Here is a 17,285-nt window from a genome sequence, read left to right on the forward strand (position 1 = left end):
CTACTGCACTGATGTAAGCAATCACTATGTAGAATGTAGTTAAGTCGGAGAAATGACAAGATGCATAGCATGCAGGAAGCTGGCAGCCTCTCTGGAGGGAGTGCAACACAGACAATGTGCAGAGAGAAATTACAGGAACAAAATAACTGCACATTGTATATCAGTACTAATATAAATAAGACGTGTTCTGGGGATTTAATGTTGAGGATAATGTCCCTTTAGTGCAGGTATGAAATGCTATGGCAGATGCTCTGGGGCTGCAGAAGACAACAAACAACACGTTATCTGCTAGAACAAGGAGGCGGTGCAGGGGTGATGTTACTGTCCTGTTGCACAACAGACTCACTATAAATCCAACAGTGTCTTGTTGGGTCAATAGAGGAGTCAGACGTCCTACGATGGTGAGTTTAAGTTTTCTGCTCAGTTTGTTTATGTTTCTTGTGAAGCTTCCTTAGTTGTGCTTTAGCTAAATGTGATATATTTGATAAGGGACATGCTGAGCACATTGCTGAAAGGTGACCTGTAATGGATCAGTAGATCTGTTGTCCCTGTGTCTGCTCCTCTCTCCCTGTGTCTGCTCCTCTCTCCCTGTGTCTGCTCCTCTCTCCCTGTGTCTGCCCCTCTCTCCCTGTGTCTGCCCCTCTCTCCCTGTGTCTGCTCCTCTCTCCCTGTGTCTGCTCCTCTCTCTCTCTATCTGCTCCTCTCTCCCTGTGTCTGCTCCTCTCTCCCTGTGTCTGCCACTCTCTCCCTGTGTCTGCTCCTCTCTCCCTGTGTCTGCTCCTCTCTCTCTCTCTCTCTCTCTCTATCTGCTCCTCTCTCCCTGTGTCTGCTCCTCTCTCCCTGTGTCTGCCCCTCTCTCCCTGTGTCTGCTCCTCTCTCCCTGTGTCTGCTCTTCTCTCCCTGTGTCTGCTCCTCTCTCCCTGTGTCTGCTCCTCTCTCCCTGTTCCTGCCCCTCTCTCCCTGTGTCTGCTCCTCTCTCTCTATCTGCTCCTCTCTCCCTGTGTCTGCTCCTCTCTCCCTGTGTCTGCTCCTCTCTCCCTGTGTCTGCCCCTCTCTCCCTGTGTCTGCTCCTCTCTCCCTGTGTCTGATCCTCTCTCCCTGTGTCTGCTCCTCTCTCCCTGTGTCTGCTCCTCTCTCCCTGTGTCTGCTCCTCTCTCCCTGTGTCTGCCCCTCTCTCCCTGTGTCTGCCCCTCTCTCCCTGTGTCTGCCCCTCTCTCCCTGTGTCTGATCCTCTCTCCCTGTGTCTGCCCCTCTCTCCCTGTGTCTGCCCCTCTCTCCCTGTGTCTGATCCTCTCTCCCTGTGTCTGCCCCTCTCTCCCTGTGTCTGATCCTCTCTCCCTGTGTCTGCTCCTCTCTCCCTGTGTCTGCTCCTCTCTCCCTGTGTCTGCCCCTCTCTCCCTGTGTCGGCCCCTCTCTCCCTGTGTCTGCTCCTCTCTCCCTGTGTCTGCTCCTCTCTCCCTGTGTCTGCCACTCTCTCCCTGTGTCTGCTCCTCTCTCCCTGTGTCTGCTCCTCTCTCTCTCTCTCTATCTGCTCCTCTCTCCCTGTGTCTGCTCCTCTCTCCCTGTGTCTGCCCCTCTCTCCCTGTGTCTGCTCCTCTCTCCCTGTGTCTGCTCTTCTCTCCCTGTGTCTGCTCCTCTCTCCCTGTGTCTGCTCCTCTCTCCCTGTTCCTGCCCCTCTCTCCCTGTGTCTGCTCCTCTCTCTCTATCTGCTCCTCTCTCCCTGTGTCTGCTCCTCTCTCCCTGTGTCTGCTCCTCTCTCCCTGTGTCTGCTCCTCTCTCCCTGTGTTTGCCCCTCTCTCTCCGTGTCTGCCCCTCTCTCCCTGTGTCTGCTCCTCTCTCCCTGTGTCTGCTCCTCTCTCCCTGTGTCTGCTCCTCTCTCCCTGTGTCTGATCCTCTCCCCTTGTGTCTGCCCCTTTCTCCCTGTGTCTGCTCCTCTCTCCCTGTGTCTGCTTCTCACTTCCTGTGTCTGCCCCTCTCTCCCTGTGTCTGATCCTCTCTCCCTGTGTCTGCCCCTCTCTCCCTGTGTCTGCCCCTCTCTCCCTGTGTCTTCCCCTCTCTCCCTGTCTCTGCCCCTCTCTCCCTGTCTCTGCCCCTCTCTCCCTGTGTCTGCTCCTCTCTCCCTGTGTCTGCTCCTCTCTCCCTGTGTCTGCTCCTCTCTCCCTGTGTCTGATCCTCTCTCCTTGTGTCTGCCCCTTTCTCCCTGTGTCTGCTCCTCTCTCCCTGTGTCTGCTTCTCTCTTCCTGTGTCTGCCCCTCTCTCCCTGTGTCTGATCCTCTCTCCCTGTGTCTGCCCCTCTCTCCCTGTGTCTGCCCCTCTCTCCCTGTGTCTGCCCCTCTCTCCCTGTCTCTGCCCCTCTCTCCCTGTCTCTGCCCCTCTCTCCCTGTGTCTGCTCCTCTCTCCCTGTGTCTGCTCCTCTCTCCCTGTGTCTGCTTCTGTCTCCCTGTGTCTTCTCCTCTCTCCCCCTGTGTCTTCTCCCCTCTCTCCCTGTGTCTGCTCCTCTCTCCCTGTGTCTGCTCCTCTCTCCCTGTGTCTGATCCTCTCTCCATGTGTCTGCTCCTCTCTCCCTGTGTCTTCTCCCCTCTCTCCCTGTGTCTTCTCCCCTCTCTCCCTGCGTCTGCTCCTCTCTCCTTGTGTCTGCTCCTCTCTCCCTGTGTCTGCTCCTCTCTCCCTGTGTCTGCTTCTCTCTCCCTGTGTCTGCTCCTCTCTCCCTGTGTCTGATCCTCTTTCCCTGTGTCTGCCCCTCTCTCCCTGTGTCTGCCCCTCTCTCCCTGTGTCTGCCCCTCTCTCTCCGTGTCTGCCCCTCTCTCCCTGTGTCTGCTCCTCTCTCCCTGTGTCTGCTCCTCTCTCCCTCTGTGTCTTCTCCCCTCTCTCCCTGTGTCTGCTCCTCTCTCCCTGTGTCTGCTCCTCTCTCCCTGTGTCTGCTCCTCTCTCCCTGTGTCTGCTCCTCTCTCCCTGTGTCTGCTCCTCTCTCCCTGTGTCTTCTCCCCTCTCTCCCTGTGTCTTCTCCCCTCTCTCCCTGTGTCTGCTCCTCTCTCCCTGTGTCTGCGCCTCTCTCCCTGTGTCTGCTCCTCTCTCCCTGTGTCTGCTCCTCTCTCCCTGTGTCTTCTCCCCTCTCTCCCTGTGTCTGCTCCTCTCTCCCTGTGTCTGCGCCTCTCTCCCTGTGTCTGCTCCTCTCTCCCTGTGTCTGCTCCTCTCTCTCCCTGTGTCTCTCCCCCTCTCTCCCTGTGTCTTTCTCCCCTCTCTCCCTGTGTCTGCTCCTCTCTCCCTGTGTCTGCGCCTCTCTCCCTGTGTCTGCTCCTCTCTCCCTGTGTCTGCCCCTCTCTCCCTGTGTCTGCTCCTCTCTCCCTGTGTCTGATCCTCTCTCCCTGTGTCTGCTCCTCTCTCCCCGTGTCTGCTCCTCTGCTCCTCTCTCTCTGTGTCTGCCCCTCTCTCCCTGCGTCTGCTCCTATCTCCCTGTGTCTGCTCCTCTCTCCCTGTGTCTGCTCCTCTGCTCTTCTCTCTCTGTGTCTGCCCCTCTCTCCCTGCGTCTGCTCCTATCTCCCTGTGTCTGCTCCTCTCTCCCTGTGTCTGCGCCTCTCTCCCTGTGTCTGCTCCTCTCTCCCTGTGTCTGCCCCTCTCTCCCTGTGTCTGCTCCTCTCTCCCTGTGTCTGCTCCTCTCTCCCTGTGTCTGATCCTCTTTCCCTGTGTCTGCTCCTCTCTCCCTGTGTCTGCTCCTCTCTCCCCGTGTCTGCCCCTCTGCTCCTCTCTCTCTGTGTCTGCCCCTCTCTCCCTGCGTCTGCTCCTATCTCCCTGTGTCTGCTCCTCTCTCCCTGTGTCTGCTCCTCTGCTCCTCTCTCTCTGTGTCTGCCCCTCTCTCCCTGCGTCTGCTCCTATCTCCCTGTGTCTGCTCCTCTCTCCATGTGTCTCCTCCTCTCTCCCTGTGTCTGTTTCTCTCTCCCTGTGTCTTCTCCCCTCTCTCCCTGTGTCTTCTCCCCTCTCTCCCTGTGTCTGCGCCTCTCTCCCTGTGTCTGCTCCTCTCTCCCTGTGTCTACTCCTCTCTCCCTGTGTCTGCTCCTCTCTCCCTGTGTCTGATCCTCTTTCCCTGTGTCTGCCCCTCTCTCCCTGTGTCTGCCCCTCTCTCCCTGTGTCTGCCCCTCTCTCCCTGTATCTGATCCTCTCTCCCTGTGTCTCAGTGGCGTCACTAGGGGGGGCGGGGGGGGGGGGGGGGGGGCGGGGGGGGCGGGCCGCACCCGGGTGACACCCTCCAGGGGGTGACACCAAAAAAAAAAAATTTTTTTTTTTTTTTTTTTTTTTTTTTAAATTTTATTGAAATTCAAAGAAATACAATGTTGAGATGCATAGATTATTTTATTAGAGGCTGGCATTTGTGAACATTAGTGGGACTGGGGAAGTTGTAGACACACAATTTTTTTGCCCCTTGAGCCAGTGCTGCAATTTCAGCAAATAGTTTTCCCGGCTGCTTTTGCTTGTTTGTACTTTGCTCCTCCCCTGCCCAATTTCACTATGAATGTTGTGGGTGTGCCGTGGGGCTTGCAAAGTTGCGCTGCTAGCCTAAACCTGCCTGCCTATCTGTGCTCACTGCTCAGTGACATGCGGCTCAGGGCTGTGCACTGACAGACTTGGAACAGAGTCAGAGAGCAGAATTTTCATAGTTTGCGTGCCTAAACCTTTTTCTTCAGTGATTTATTTTAGAGTGCTCTGTTTATCTTTCATTTGATGTTCTGCTGAGCCAGGGAGCAGCTCTAGGCATGAGCTTCCTAATTAATGCAGTGCAGTTTACATATTTTGTATGTGTGTGTCTGAGTTTTTGTGTGTTTCAGTGTTTTTGTGTGTGTGTTTTTGTGTGTGTGTCTGAGTGTGTTTCCGAGTGTTTGTGTGTGCATCTGAGTATGTTTTTAAGTGTGTCTGAGTGTTTGTATGTGTGTTTGCCTGTGTTTTTGTGTGTGTCTGCTTTCTGGGGGGGGGGGGTGACACCATGACTTACCGCACCGGGTGACACCAACCCTAGTGACGCCACTGCTGTGTCTGCTCCTCTCTCCCTGTGTCTGCTTCTGTCTCCCTGTGTCTTCTCCTCTCTCCCCCTGTGTCTTCTCCCCTCTCTCCCTGTGTCTGCTCCTCTCTCCCTGTGTCTGCTCCTCTCTCCCTGTGTCTGCTCCTCTCTCCCTGTGTCTGCTCCTCTCTCCCTGTGTCTTCTCCCCTCTCTCCCTGTGTCTTCTCCCCTCTCTCCCTGTGTCTGCTCCTCTCTCCCTGTGTCTGCGCCTCTCTCCCTGTGTCTGCTCCTCTCTCCCTGTGTCTGCCCCTCTCTCCCTGTGTCTGCTCCTCTCTCCCTGTGTCTGCTCCTCTCTCCCTGTGTCTGATCCTCTCTCCCTGTGTCTGCTCCTCTCTCCCTGTGTCTGCTCCTCTCTCCCTGTGTCTTCTCCCCTCTCTCCCTGTGTCTTCTCCCCTCTCTCCCTGTGTCTTCTCCCCTCTCTCCCTGTGTCTGCGCCTCTCTCCCTGTGTCTGCTCCTCTCTCCCTGTGTCTGCCCCTCTCTCCCTGTGTCTGCTCCTCTCTCCCTGTGTCTGCTCCTCTCTCCCTGTGTCTGATCCTCTCCCTGTGTCTGCTCCTCTCTCCCTGTGTCTGCTCCTCTCTCCCCGTGTCTGCTCCTCTGCTCCTCTCTCTCTGTGTCTGCCCCTCTCTCCCTGCGTCTGCTCCTATCTCCCTGTGTCTGCTCCTCTCTCCCTGTGTCTGCGCCTCTCTCCCTGTGTCTGCTCCTCTCTCCCTGTGTCTGCCCCTCTCTCCCTGTGTCTGCTCCTCTCTCCCTGTGTCTGCTCCTCTCTCCCTGTGTCTTCTCCCCTCTCTCCCTGTGTCTGCGCCTCTCTCCCCGTGTCTGCTCCACTCTCCCCATGTCTGCCCCTCTCTCCCTGTGTCTGATCCTCTCTCCCTGTGTCTGCTCCTCTCTCCCTGTGTCTGCTTCTCTCTCCCTGTGTCTTCTCCCCTCTCTCCCTGTGTCTGCTCCACTCTCCCTGTGTCTGCTTCTCTCTCCCTGTGTCTTCTCCCCTCTCTCCCTGTGTCTTCTCCCCTCTCTCCCTGTGTCTGCTCCTCTCTCCATGTATCTGCTCCTCTCTCCCTGTGTCTGCTCCTCTCCCTGTGTCTTCTACCCTCTCTCCCTGTGTCTGCTCCTCTCTCCCTGTGTCTGCTCCTCTCTCCCTGTGTCTGCTCCTCTCTCCCTGTGTCTGCCCCTCTCTCCCTGTGTCTGCTCCTCTTTCCCTGTGTCTGCTTCTCTCTCCCTGTGTCTGCTCCTCTGCTCCTCTCTCACTGTGTCTGCCCCTCTCTCCCTGCGTCTGCTCCTATCTCCCTGTGTCTGCTCCTCTCTCCATGTGTCTGCTCCTTTCTCCCTATGTATGTCCCTCTCTCCCTGTGTCTGCTCCTCTCTCCTTGTGTCTGCTCCTCTCTCCCTGTGTCTGCCCCTCTCTCCCTGTGTCTGCCCCTCTCTCCCTGTGTCTGCCACTCTCTCCCTGTGTCTGTTCCTCTCTCCCTGTGTCTGCTCCTCTCTCCCTGTGTCTGCTTCTGTCTCCCTGTGTCTTCTCCTCTCTCCCCCTGTGTCTTCTCCCCTCTCTCCCTGTGTCTGCTCCTCTCTCCCTGTGTCTGCTCCTCTCTCCCTGTGTCTGCTCCTCTCTCCCTGTGTCTGATCCTCTCTCCCTGTGTCTGATCCTCTCTCCCTGTGTCTTCTCCCCTCTCTCCCTGTGTCTTCTCCCCTCTCTCCCTGTGTCTGCTCCTCTCTCCCTGTGTCTGCGCCTCTCTCCCTGTGTCTGCTCCTCTCTCCCTGTGTCTGCTCCTCTCTCCCTGTGTCTGCTCCTCTCTACCTGTGTCTGCTCCTCTCTCCCTGTGTCTGATCCTCTCTCCCTGTGTCTGCTCCTATCTCCCTGTGTCTGCTCCTCTCTCCCCGTGTCTGCTCCTCTCTCTCTGTGTCTGCCCCTCTCTCCCTGCGTCTGCTCCTATCTCCCTGTGTCTGCTCCTCTCTCCCTGTGTCTGCTCCTCTGCTCCTCTCTCCCTGTGTCTGCCCCTCTCTCCCTGTGTCTGCCCCTCTCTCCTTGTGTCTGCCCCTCTCTCCCTGTGTCTGCTCCTCTCTCCCTGTGTCTGCTTCTCTCTTCCTGTGTCTGCTCCTCTCTCCCTGTGTCTGATCCTCTCTCCTTGTGTCTGCCCCTCTCTCCCTGTGTCTGCTCCTCTCTCCCTGTGTCTGCTTCTCTCTTCCTGTGTCTGCCCCTCTCTCCCTGTGTCTGATCCTCTCTCCCTGTGTCTGCCCCTCTCTCCCTGTGTCTGCCCCTCTCTCCTTGTGTCTGCCCCTCTCTCCCTGTGTCTGCTCCTCTCTCCCTGTGTCTGCTTCTCTCTTCCTGTGTCTGCCCCTCTCTCCCTGTGTCTGCCGCTCTCTCCCTGTGTCTGATCCTCCCTTCCTGTGTCTGCCCCTCTCTCTACCTGTGTCTGCTCCTCTCTCCCTGTGTCTGCTTCTCTCTCCCTGTGTCTGCTTCTGTCTCCCTGTGTCTTCTCCTCTCTCCCCCTGTGTCTTCTCCCCTCTCTCCCTGTGTCTGCTCCTCTCTCCCTGTGTCTGATCCTCTCTCCATGTGTCTGCTCCTCTCTCCCTGTGTCTTCTCCCCTCTCTCCCTGTGTCTTCTCCCCTCTCTCCTTTTGTCTGCTCCTCTCTCCTTGTGTCTGCTCCTCTCTCCCTGTGTCTGCTCCTCTCTCCCTGTGTCTGTTTCTCTCTCCCTGTGTCTTCTCCCCTCTCTCCCTGTGTCTGCTCCTCTCTCCCTGTGTCTGCACCTCTCTCCCTGTGTCTGCCCCTCTCTCCCTGTGTCTGCTCCTCTGTCCCTGTGTCTGCTCCTCTCTCCCTGTGTCTGCTCCTCTCTCCCTGTGTCTGTTTCTCTCTCCCTGTGTCTTCTCCCCTCTCTCCCTGTGTCTGCTCCTCTCTCCCTGTGTCTGCTCCTCTCTCCCTGTGTCTGCCCCTCTCTCCCTGTGTCTGCTCCTCTGTCCCTGTGTCTGCTCCTCTCTCCCTGTGTCTGCTCCTCTCTCCCTGTGTCTTCTCCTCTCTCCCCGTGTCTGCTCCACTCTCCCCATGTCTGCCTCTCTCTCCCTGCGTCTGATCCTCTCTCCCTGTGTCTGCTGCTCTCTCCCTGTGTCTGCTTCTCTCTCCCTGTGTCTTTTCCCCTCTCTCCCTGTGTCTTCTCCCCTCTCTCCCTGTGTCTGCTCCTCTCTCCCTGTGTTTGCTTCTCTCTCCCTGTGTCTTCTCCCCTCTCTCCCTGTGTCTTCTCTCCTCTCTCCCTGTGTCTGCTCCTCTCTCCATGTATCTGCTCCTCTCTCCCTGTGTCTGCTCCTCTCCCTGTGTCTTCTCCCCTCTCTCCCTGTGTCTGCTCCTCTCTCCCTGTGTCTGCTCCTCTCTCTCTGTGTCTGCTCCTCTGTCCCTGTGTCTGTTCCTCTCTCGCTGTGTCTGCTCCTATATCCCTGTGTCTGCTCCTCTCTCCCTTCCTCTCTCCCTGTGTCTGCTCCTCTCTCCCTGTGTCTGCTCCTATCTTTCTGTGTCTGCTCCTCTCTCCCTGTGTCTGCTCCTCTCTCCCTATGTCTTCCCCTCTCTCCCTGTGTCTGCTCCTCTCTCCCTGTGTCTGCTCCTCTCTCCCTGTGTCTGCTCCTCTCTCCGTGTCTGCTTCTCTCTCTCCATGTGTCCTCTGTCTCTGTGTCTGAGCCTCTCTCCCTATGTCTTCCCCTCTCTACCTGTGTCTGCTCCTCTCTCCCTGTGTTTGCTCCTCTCTTCCTGTGTCTGCTTCTCTCTCCATGTGTCCTCTGTCCCTGTGTCTGCTCCTCTCCCTGTGTCTGCGCCTCTCTCCCTATGTCTTCCCCTCTCTCCCTGTGTTTGCTCCTCTCTCCCTGTGTCTGCTCCTCTCTCCCCGTGTCTGCACCACTCTTTCAGTGTCTGCTCCTCTCTCCCGTGTCTCCTCCTCTCCCAGTGTCTGCTATGTTCTCCCTGTGTCTGCTCCTCTCTCCCCATGTCTCCTCCTCTCCCAGTGTCTGCTACGTTCTCCCTGTGTCTGCTCCTCTCTCCCCATATCTGCTCCCCTCCAAGTGTCTTCTTCTCTCTCCCTGTATCTGCTCCTCTCCCAGTGTCTGCTCCCCTCCCAGTGTCTTTGTCTCTCTCTCCCTGTGTCTGCTCCTCTCTCCCTGTGTCTGCTCCTCTCTCCCTGGGCGCAATCCGATAAACGGCGTAGTTTGCGGCGCAAGTGAGGGAACCCGCGTCGCCCGCAGTTTCAGCTCGCAACTCGAGCTATCCCATATACTGCGCCGTCAGATGCTAAAGTGCCGTAAGTCGGATAAACCAGCGATGTCCAGAAATCTGCGCAAGTACAAATTTCTGGCGTCGCCAGTGACTTACGGCACGTTAGAAACTGCCGGCGCCTACAAAACCTGACTAAAGTCTAAATCACCCGCACTGTCTAACACGCCTCCCTAACATAGGCTGACACGTCTAACCCTCTATCCGCTATCCCCCCTCACTATCCTAACAATAAAATATGTATTAACCTCTAAACCGCCGCTCCCAAACCCCGCCACAACCTAATAAAGTTATTAACCCTTAAACCGCCGCCAGCTATATTAAATCTATAACCCCCTAAAGTGAGCCCCTACCCTGCCGCTATCTATTTTAAAATTATTAACCCCTAATCTAATCCCCCTACACCGCCGCCAGCTATATTAACCCTAATTATATTAGGGTTAATATAGTTAATATAATTATTATATTATATATATTAACTATATTAACCCTAATTATATTAGGGTTAATATAGTTAATATCGTTATTATAATATATATATATATATATATATATACATATATATATATATACATATATATATATTAAGTATAACAACCCTATCTAACTCTAACATCCCTAACTAAACTCTTATTAAAATAAATCTAATATTAATATTATTAATTAAAATATTCCTATTTAAATCTAAATACTTACCTATAAAATAAACCCTAAGATAGCTACAATATAATTAATAATTACATTATAGCTATGTTAGGGTTTATATTTATTTTACAGGTAAATTGTTAATTATTTTAACTAGGTATAATAGCTATTAAATAGTTATTAACTATTTAATAGCTACCTAGTTAAAATAATTACCCAATTACCTGTAAAATAAATCCTAACCTAAGTTACAAATACACCTACACTATCAATAAATTAAATAAACTACAAATATCTATCTAAAAATACAATTAAATAAACTAAACTAAATTACAAAAAAAAACAAACACTAAATTACAAAAAATAAAAAAAAGATTACAAGATTTTTAAGCTAATTACACCTATTCTAAGCCCCCTAATAAAATAATAAACCCCCCAAAATAAAAAAATTCCCTACCCTATTCTAAATTAAAAAAGTTCAAAGCTCTTTTACCTTACCAGCCCTTAAAAGGGCCTTTTGTGGGGGCATGCCCCAAAGAAAACTGCTCTTTTGCCTGAAAAAAAAACACAATACCACCCCCCAACATTACAACCCACCACCCACATACCCCTAATCTAACCCAAACCCCCCTTAAATAAACCTAACACTACCCCCCTGAAGATCTCCCTACCTTGTATTCACCCAGCCGGGCCGAACTCCTCATCCGATCCGGGCGATGTCTTCCAGCAAGCGGCAGTGAAGTCTTCTTCCATCCGGGCGATGCCTTCAAGAGCAAGCGGCAGAGAGTCTTCTTCCATCGGCGATGTCTTCAAGCAAATCGGCATCTTCAATCTTCTTTCTTCGCTCCTCCGCCGCGGAGCATCCATCCGGCATGATGACTTCCCGACGAATGAGGTTCCTTTAAATGACGTCATCCAAGATGGCGTCCGTCGAATTCCGATTGGCTGAGAGGATTCTATCAGCCAATCGGAATTAAGGTAGAAAAATCTGATTGGCTGATTGAATCAGCCAATCAGATTCAAGTTCAATCCGATTGGCTGAACCAATCAGCCAATCGGATTGAACTTGAATCTGATTGGCTGATTCAATCAGCCAATCACATTTTTCTACCTTAATTCCGATTGGCTGATACAATCCTATCAGCCAATCGCAATTCGACGCACGCCATCTTGGATGACGTCATTTAAAGGAACCTCATTCGTCGGGAAGTCGTCGTGCCGGATGGATGCTCCGCGGCGGAGGAGCGAAGAAAGAAGATTGAAGATGCCGATTTGCTTGAAGACATCGCCGATGGAAGAAGACTCTCTGCCGCTTGCTTGAAGACATCGCCCGGATGGAAGAAGACTTCACTGCCGCTTGCTGGAAGACATCGCCCGGATCGGATGAGGAGTTCGGCCCGGCTGGGTGAATACAAGGTAGGGAGATCTTCAGGGGGGTAGTGTTAGGTTTATTTAAGGGGGGTTTGGGTTAGATTAGGGGCATGTGGGTGGTGGGTTGTAATGTTGGGGGGTGGTATTGTGTTTTTTTTTTCAGGCAAAAGAGCAGTTTTTTTGGGGGCATGCCCCCACAAAAGGTCCTTTTAAGGGCTGGTAAAGTAAAAGAGCTTTGAACTTTTTTTAATTTAGAATAGGGTAGGGAATTTTTTTTATTTTGGGGGGCTTTATTATTTTATTAGGGGGCTTAGAATAGGTGTAATTAGCTTAAAAATCTTGTAATCTTTTTTTTATTTTTTGTAATTTAGTGTTTGTTTGTTTTTTGTAATTTAGTTTAGTTTATTTAATTGTATTTTTAGATAGATATTTGTAGTTTATTTAATTTATTGATAGTGTAGGTGTATTTGTAACTCAGGTTAGGATTTATTTTACAGGTAATTGGGTAATTATTTTCACTAGGTAGCTATTAAATAGTTAATAACTATTTAATAGCTATTATACCTAGTTAAAATAATTAACAATTTACCTGTAAAATAAATATAAACCCTAACATAGCTACAATGTAATTATTAATTACATTGTAGCTATCTTAGAGTTTATTTTATAGGTAAGTATTTAGATTTAAATAGGAATATTTTAGTTTATAATATGAATTAGATTTATTTAATAAGAATTTATTTAGGGGTGTTAGGGTTAGATAGAGTTAATATAGTTTATATAAATACTATAGTAACTATATTAACTATATTAACCCTAATATAATTAGGGTTAATATAGTTAATATATATAATGTAATAACTATATTAACTATAATATAATTAGGGTTAATATAGATAATATAGCTGGCGGCGGGGTAGGTAGATTAAATTAGGGGTTAATAATTTTAATATAGATGGCGGCGGTGTAAGGGGTTCACATTAGGGGATAGATCAGTTAGATGGTGGCGGTTTTAGGGGTTCACATTAGGGGATAGATCAGTTAGATGGTGGCGGTTTTAGGGTCTCACAGTAGGGGGTTAGTTTATGTAGATGGCGGCGGTTTTAGGGTCTCACAGTAGGGGGTTAGTTTATGTAGATGGCGGCGGTTTAGGGGTTAAATACTTTATTAGGGATTGCGGCGGGGGATCGCGGTTGACAGGGAGATAGACATTGCGCATGCGTTAGGTGTTAGGTTTCATTTAGCAGATCACGGTTGACAGGGAGATAGACATTGTGCATGCGTTAGGTGTTAGGTTTTATTTAGCAGATCACGGTTGACAGGGAGATAGACATTGCGCATGCGTTAGGTGTTAGGTTTTATTTAGCAGATCTCGGTTGACAGGGAGATAGACATTGCGCATGCGTTAGGTGTTAGGTTTATTTAGCAGCCAGTTTAGGGAGTTACGGGGCTCCAATAGTCAGAGTAAGGCTTCTTACGGCTGCTTTTTGTGGCGAGGTGAAAATGGAGTAAGATTTCTCCATTTTCGCCACGTAAGTCCTTACGCTGTATATTGGATACCAAACTGCGCGGGTTTGGTATACCTGCCTATGGCCCAAAAAACTACGGGCGACGGCAGAAATATACGCGCGTAACTTCTAGGTTACGCCGTATATAGGATACCAAACCCGCGCAAATATTGGCGTCGCCAGCTTTTGCGGGCGACGATTTTTATCGGATCGACCCCCCAAGTGTCTGCTCTTCTCTCCCTGTGTCTGCTCCTCTCTCCCTGTGTCTGCTCCTCTCTCTCTATCTGCTCCTCTCTCCCTGTGTCTGCTCCTTTCTCCCTGTGTCTGCTCCTCTCTCCCTGTGTCTGCTCCTCTCTCCCTGTGTCTGCTCCTATCTCCATGTGTCTGCTCCTCTCTCCCTGTGTCTGCTCCTCTCTCCCCATGTCTGCTCTTCTCTCCCTGTGTCTGCTCCTCTCTCCCTGTGTCTGCGCCTCTCTCCCTGTGTCTGCTCCTCTCCCCCTGTGTCTTCTCCTCTCTCCGTGTCTGCTCCTCTCTCCCTGTGTCTGCTCCTCTCTCCCTGTGTCTGCTCCTCTCCCAGTGTCTGCTACATTCTCCCTGTGTCTTCTCCTCTCTCCCTGTGTCTGCTCCCCTCCAAGTGTCTTCTTCTCTATCCCTGTGTCTGCTCCTCTCTCCCAGTGTCTTCTTCTCTATCCCAGTGTCTGCTCCCCTCCCAGTGTCTTCTTCTCTATCCCAGTGTCTGCTCCCCTCCCAGTGTCTTTTGCTCTCTCCCTGTGTCTGCTCCTCTCTCCCAGTGTCTTCTTCTCTCTCCCTGTGTCTGCTCCCCTCCCAGTGTCTTCTTCTCTATCCCAGTGTCTGCTCCCCTCCCAGTGTCTTTTGCTCTCTCCCTGTATCTGCTCCCCTCCCAGTGTCTACTTCTCTCTCCCTGTGTCTGCCCCTCTCTCCCTGTGTCTTCTTCTCTCTCCCTGTGTCTGCTCCTCTCCCTGTGTCTGCTCCCCACCCCCAGTGTCTGATCCCCTTCCAGTGTCTTATTCTCTCTCCCAGTGTCTGCTCCCCTCCCAGTGTCTTATTCTCTCTCCCTGTGTCTGCTCCCCTCCCAGTGTCTGCTCCCCTCCCAGTGTCTTATTCTCTCTCCCTGTGTCTGCTCCCCTCCCAGTGTCTTATTCTCTCTCCCAGTGTCTGCTCCCCTCCCAGTGTCTTCTTCTCTATCCCAGTGCCTGCTCCCCTCCCAGTGTCTTTTGCTCTCTCACTGTGTCTGCTCCTCTCTCCCAGTGTCTTCTTCTCTATCCCAGTGTCTGCTCCCCTCCCAGTGTCTTCTTCTCTATCCCAGTGTCTGCTCCCCTCCCAGTGTCTTTTGCTCTCTCCCTGTGTCTGCTCCTCTCTCCCAGTGTCTTCTTCTCTCTCCCTGTGTCTGCTCCCCTCCCAGTGTCTTCTTCTCTATCCCAGTGTCTGCTCCCCTCCCAGTGTCTTTTGCTCTCTCCCTGTGTCTGCTCCCCTCCCAGTGTCTTCTTCTCTCTCCCTGTGTCTGTCCCTCTCTCCCTGTGTCTTCTTCTCTCTCCCTGTGTCTGCTCCTCTCCCTGTGTCTGCTCCCCTCCCAGTGTCTTTTGCTCTCTCCCTGTGTCTGCTCCCCTCCCAGTGTCTGCTCCCCTTCCAGTGTTTTATTCTCTCTCCCTGTGTCTGCTCCCCTCCCAGTGTCTGCTCCCCTCCCAGTGTCTTATTCTCTCTCCCTGTGTCTGCTCCCCTCCCAGTGCCTGCTCCCCTCCCAGTGTCTTATTCTCTCTCCCTGTGTCTGCTCCCCTCCCAGTGTCTTATTCTCTCTCCCAGTGTCTGCTCCCCTCCCAGTGTCTTCTTCTCTATCCCAGTGCCTGCTCCCCTCCCAGTGTCTTTTGCTCTCTCCCTGTGTCTGCTCCTCTCTCCCAGTGTCTTCTTCTCTCTCCCAGTGTCTGCTCCCCTCCCAGTGTATTATTCTATCTCCCAGTGTCTGCTCCCCTCCCAGTGTCTTCTTCTCTATCCCAGTGTCTTCTCCCCTCCCAGTGTCTTTTGCTCTCTCCCTGTGTCTGCTCCCCTCCCAGTGTCTGCTCCCCTCTCAGTATCTTATTCTTTCTCCCTGTGTCTGCTCCTTCCCCTGTGTCTGCTCCCCTCCCTGTGTCCGCTCCCCTCCCAGTGTCTTCTTCTCTCTCCCTGTGTCTGCTCCTTTCCCTGTGTCTGCTTCTCTTCCAGTGTCTTCTTCTCTCTCCCAGTGTCTGCTCCCCTCCCAGTGTCTTCTTCTCTCTCCCTGTGTCTGCTCCCCTCCCAGTGTCTTTTGCTCTCTCCCTGTGTCTGCTCCTCTCTCCCAGTGTCTTCTTCTCTATCCCTGTGTCTGCTTCTCTTCCAGTGTCTTCTTCTCTCTCCCATTGTCTGCTCCCCTCCCAGTGTCTTCTTCTCTCTCCCAGTGTCTGCTCCCCTCCCAGTGTCTTTTGCTCTCTCCCTGTGTCTGCTCGCCTCCCAGTATCTTCTTCTCTCTCCCTGTGTCTGCTCCCCTCCCAGTGTCTTCTTCTCTCTCCCTGTGTCTGCTCCCCTCCCAGCGTCTTCTTCTCTCTCCCTGTGTCTGCTCCCCTCCCAGTGTCTTTTGCTCTCTCCCTGTGTCTGCTCCTCTCCCAGTGTCTTCTTCTCTCTCCCTGTGTCTGCTCCTTTCCCTGTGTCTGCTCCCCTCCCAGTGTCTTCTCTCTCCCTGTGTCTGCTCCTTTCCCTGTGTCTGCTCCCCTCCCAGTGTCTTTTGCTCTCTCCCTGTGTCTGCTCCCCTCCCAGTGTCTTCTCTCTCCCTGTGTCTGCTCCTTTCCCTGTGTCTGCTCCCCTCCCAGTGTCTTTTGCTCTCTCCCTGTGTCTGCTCCCCTCCCAGTGTCTTTTGCTCACTCCCTGTGTCTGCTCCCCTCCCAGTGTCTTTTGCTCTCTCCCTGTGTCTGCTCCCCCCCCCCAGTGTATTTTGCTCTCTCCCTGTGTCTGCCCTTCACCTCTCCTGCTGGATCCCTCACAATTTCACAGTATAAATATGACCCTTTATCTAAACATTTTCATAAAAAACAATAGTGACCATTTTTGGGAATAAAAGTAATGACAGTGGGTTTATGTTGTGTAGGTTTTGTGGGAAACCACAGAACTCTGTAGGGGCAGGTTATAGCGTTTCCCATTCTAGACGGAACAGCCTGCAAATAAACATGCCGGCCCTCCTGTAATCTGTTCCTGTTGTCTTCTATATATGATTTTCAGAAGTGCCTTCTGTCTATGTGTTTTGCCATCGGCATCTTAGTGACTGTGTGTGACGCAGCCTGTTTTAGCACACTTCCCATTCATGGTGGCCCTGAGGGTAAGTCAGGGGGGGAAATAATCAAGTAAAATGTAATTAAAGATGTTTAAATTTGTTTGTGAACAAAATGGCAGTTTACATATATAATTGTATGGAGAGAATGTGAACTGGCATACTGTTAAACTAATTTGCATTGTTCTGTAGTCCAGGAACAAATCCATTGAAAATTGTTTATCTTACATTCCATTTCACAGCTATTAACTCCTGTACGACCAAGCAAACATGGCATGTTACAGGGAAATATTTCTGGGCTCTGGAAATCATATTTACCTCTCTACTGTAGTGAAAAAAGAGCACATTTTTCAGAGTTAAATTACAGGACAACTCACACAATTATTAACAAAAGTATATTGCAAAAGTGTTGCTGCACTTAATTAAATATGTTATAAGAAGTCTGTAAGTAAGTAACTCTCATTTGTCATTACATCATTAGATTATAATAGTGGCGCCCACTGGTAAATAGATCATTACACTATATACAGGGATCCCAGTTGGTCATTACATAATTACACTATATACAGGGATTCCTATTGGTTGTTACATCATTACACTATATACAGGGATCCCTGTTGGTCATTACATCATTATACTATATACAGGGATTTCTATTGGTTGTTACATCATTACACAATATACAGGGATCCCTGTTGGTCATTACATCATTACACTATATACAGGGATTACTATTGGTTGTTACATCATTACACTATGTACAGGGATTCCTATTGGTCATTACATCATTACACTATATACAGGCATTCCTATTGCTATTGGTCATTATATCATTACACTATATACAGGGATTCCTATTGGTCATTACATCATTACGCTATATACAGGGATTCCTATTGGTCATTACATCATTACACTGTGTACAGGGATTCATATTGGTCATTACATCATTACACTATATACAGGGATTCCTATTGGTCATTACATCATTACACTATATACAGGGATTCCTATTGCTATTAGTCATTACATCATTACACTATATACAGGGATTCCTATTGGTCATTACATCATTACGCTATATACAGGGATTCCTATTGGTCATTACATCATTACACTATGTACAAGGATTCCTATTAGTCATTACATAATTACACTATATACAGGGATTCT

At 51.0% G+C, this 17,285-nt stretch overlaps 1 protein-coding gene across 1 annotated transcript in view; it reads left to right on the forward strand.

Moving 5' to 3' along the window:
- The first annotated feature begins 224 nt into the window (after positions 1-224).
- The window catches only part of LOC128639758 (beta-microseminoprotein), a 50,183-nt gene continuing 33,122 nt past the window's right edge, over positions 225-17,285 (forward strand). Inside the window, exons 1-2 of the mRNA XM_053691884.1 lie at positions 225-401; positions 16,064-16,160. Coding sequence (XP_053547859.1) covers positions 240-401; positions 16,064-16,160 — 259 coding nt within the window. The 5' untranslated portion in view covers positions 225-239. The remainder of the gene's footprint in view (positions 402-16,063; positions 16,161-17,285) is intronic.

The sequence above is a fragment of the Bombina bombina genome, chromosome 9 (genome assembly GCF_027579735.1).
Source record: "Bombina bombina isolate aBomBom1 chromosome 9, aBomBom1.pri, whole genome shotgun sequence".
In the NCBI taxonomy this organism is placed as follows: domain Eukaryota; kingdom Metazoa; phylum Chordata; class Amphibia; order Anura; family Bombinatoridae; genus Bombina; species Bombina bombina.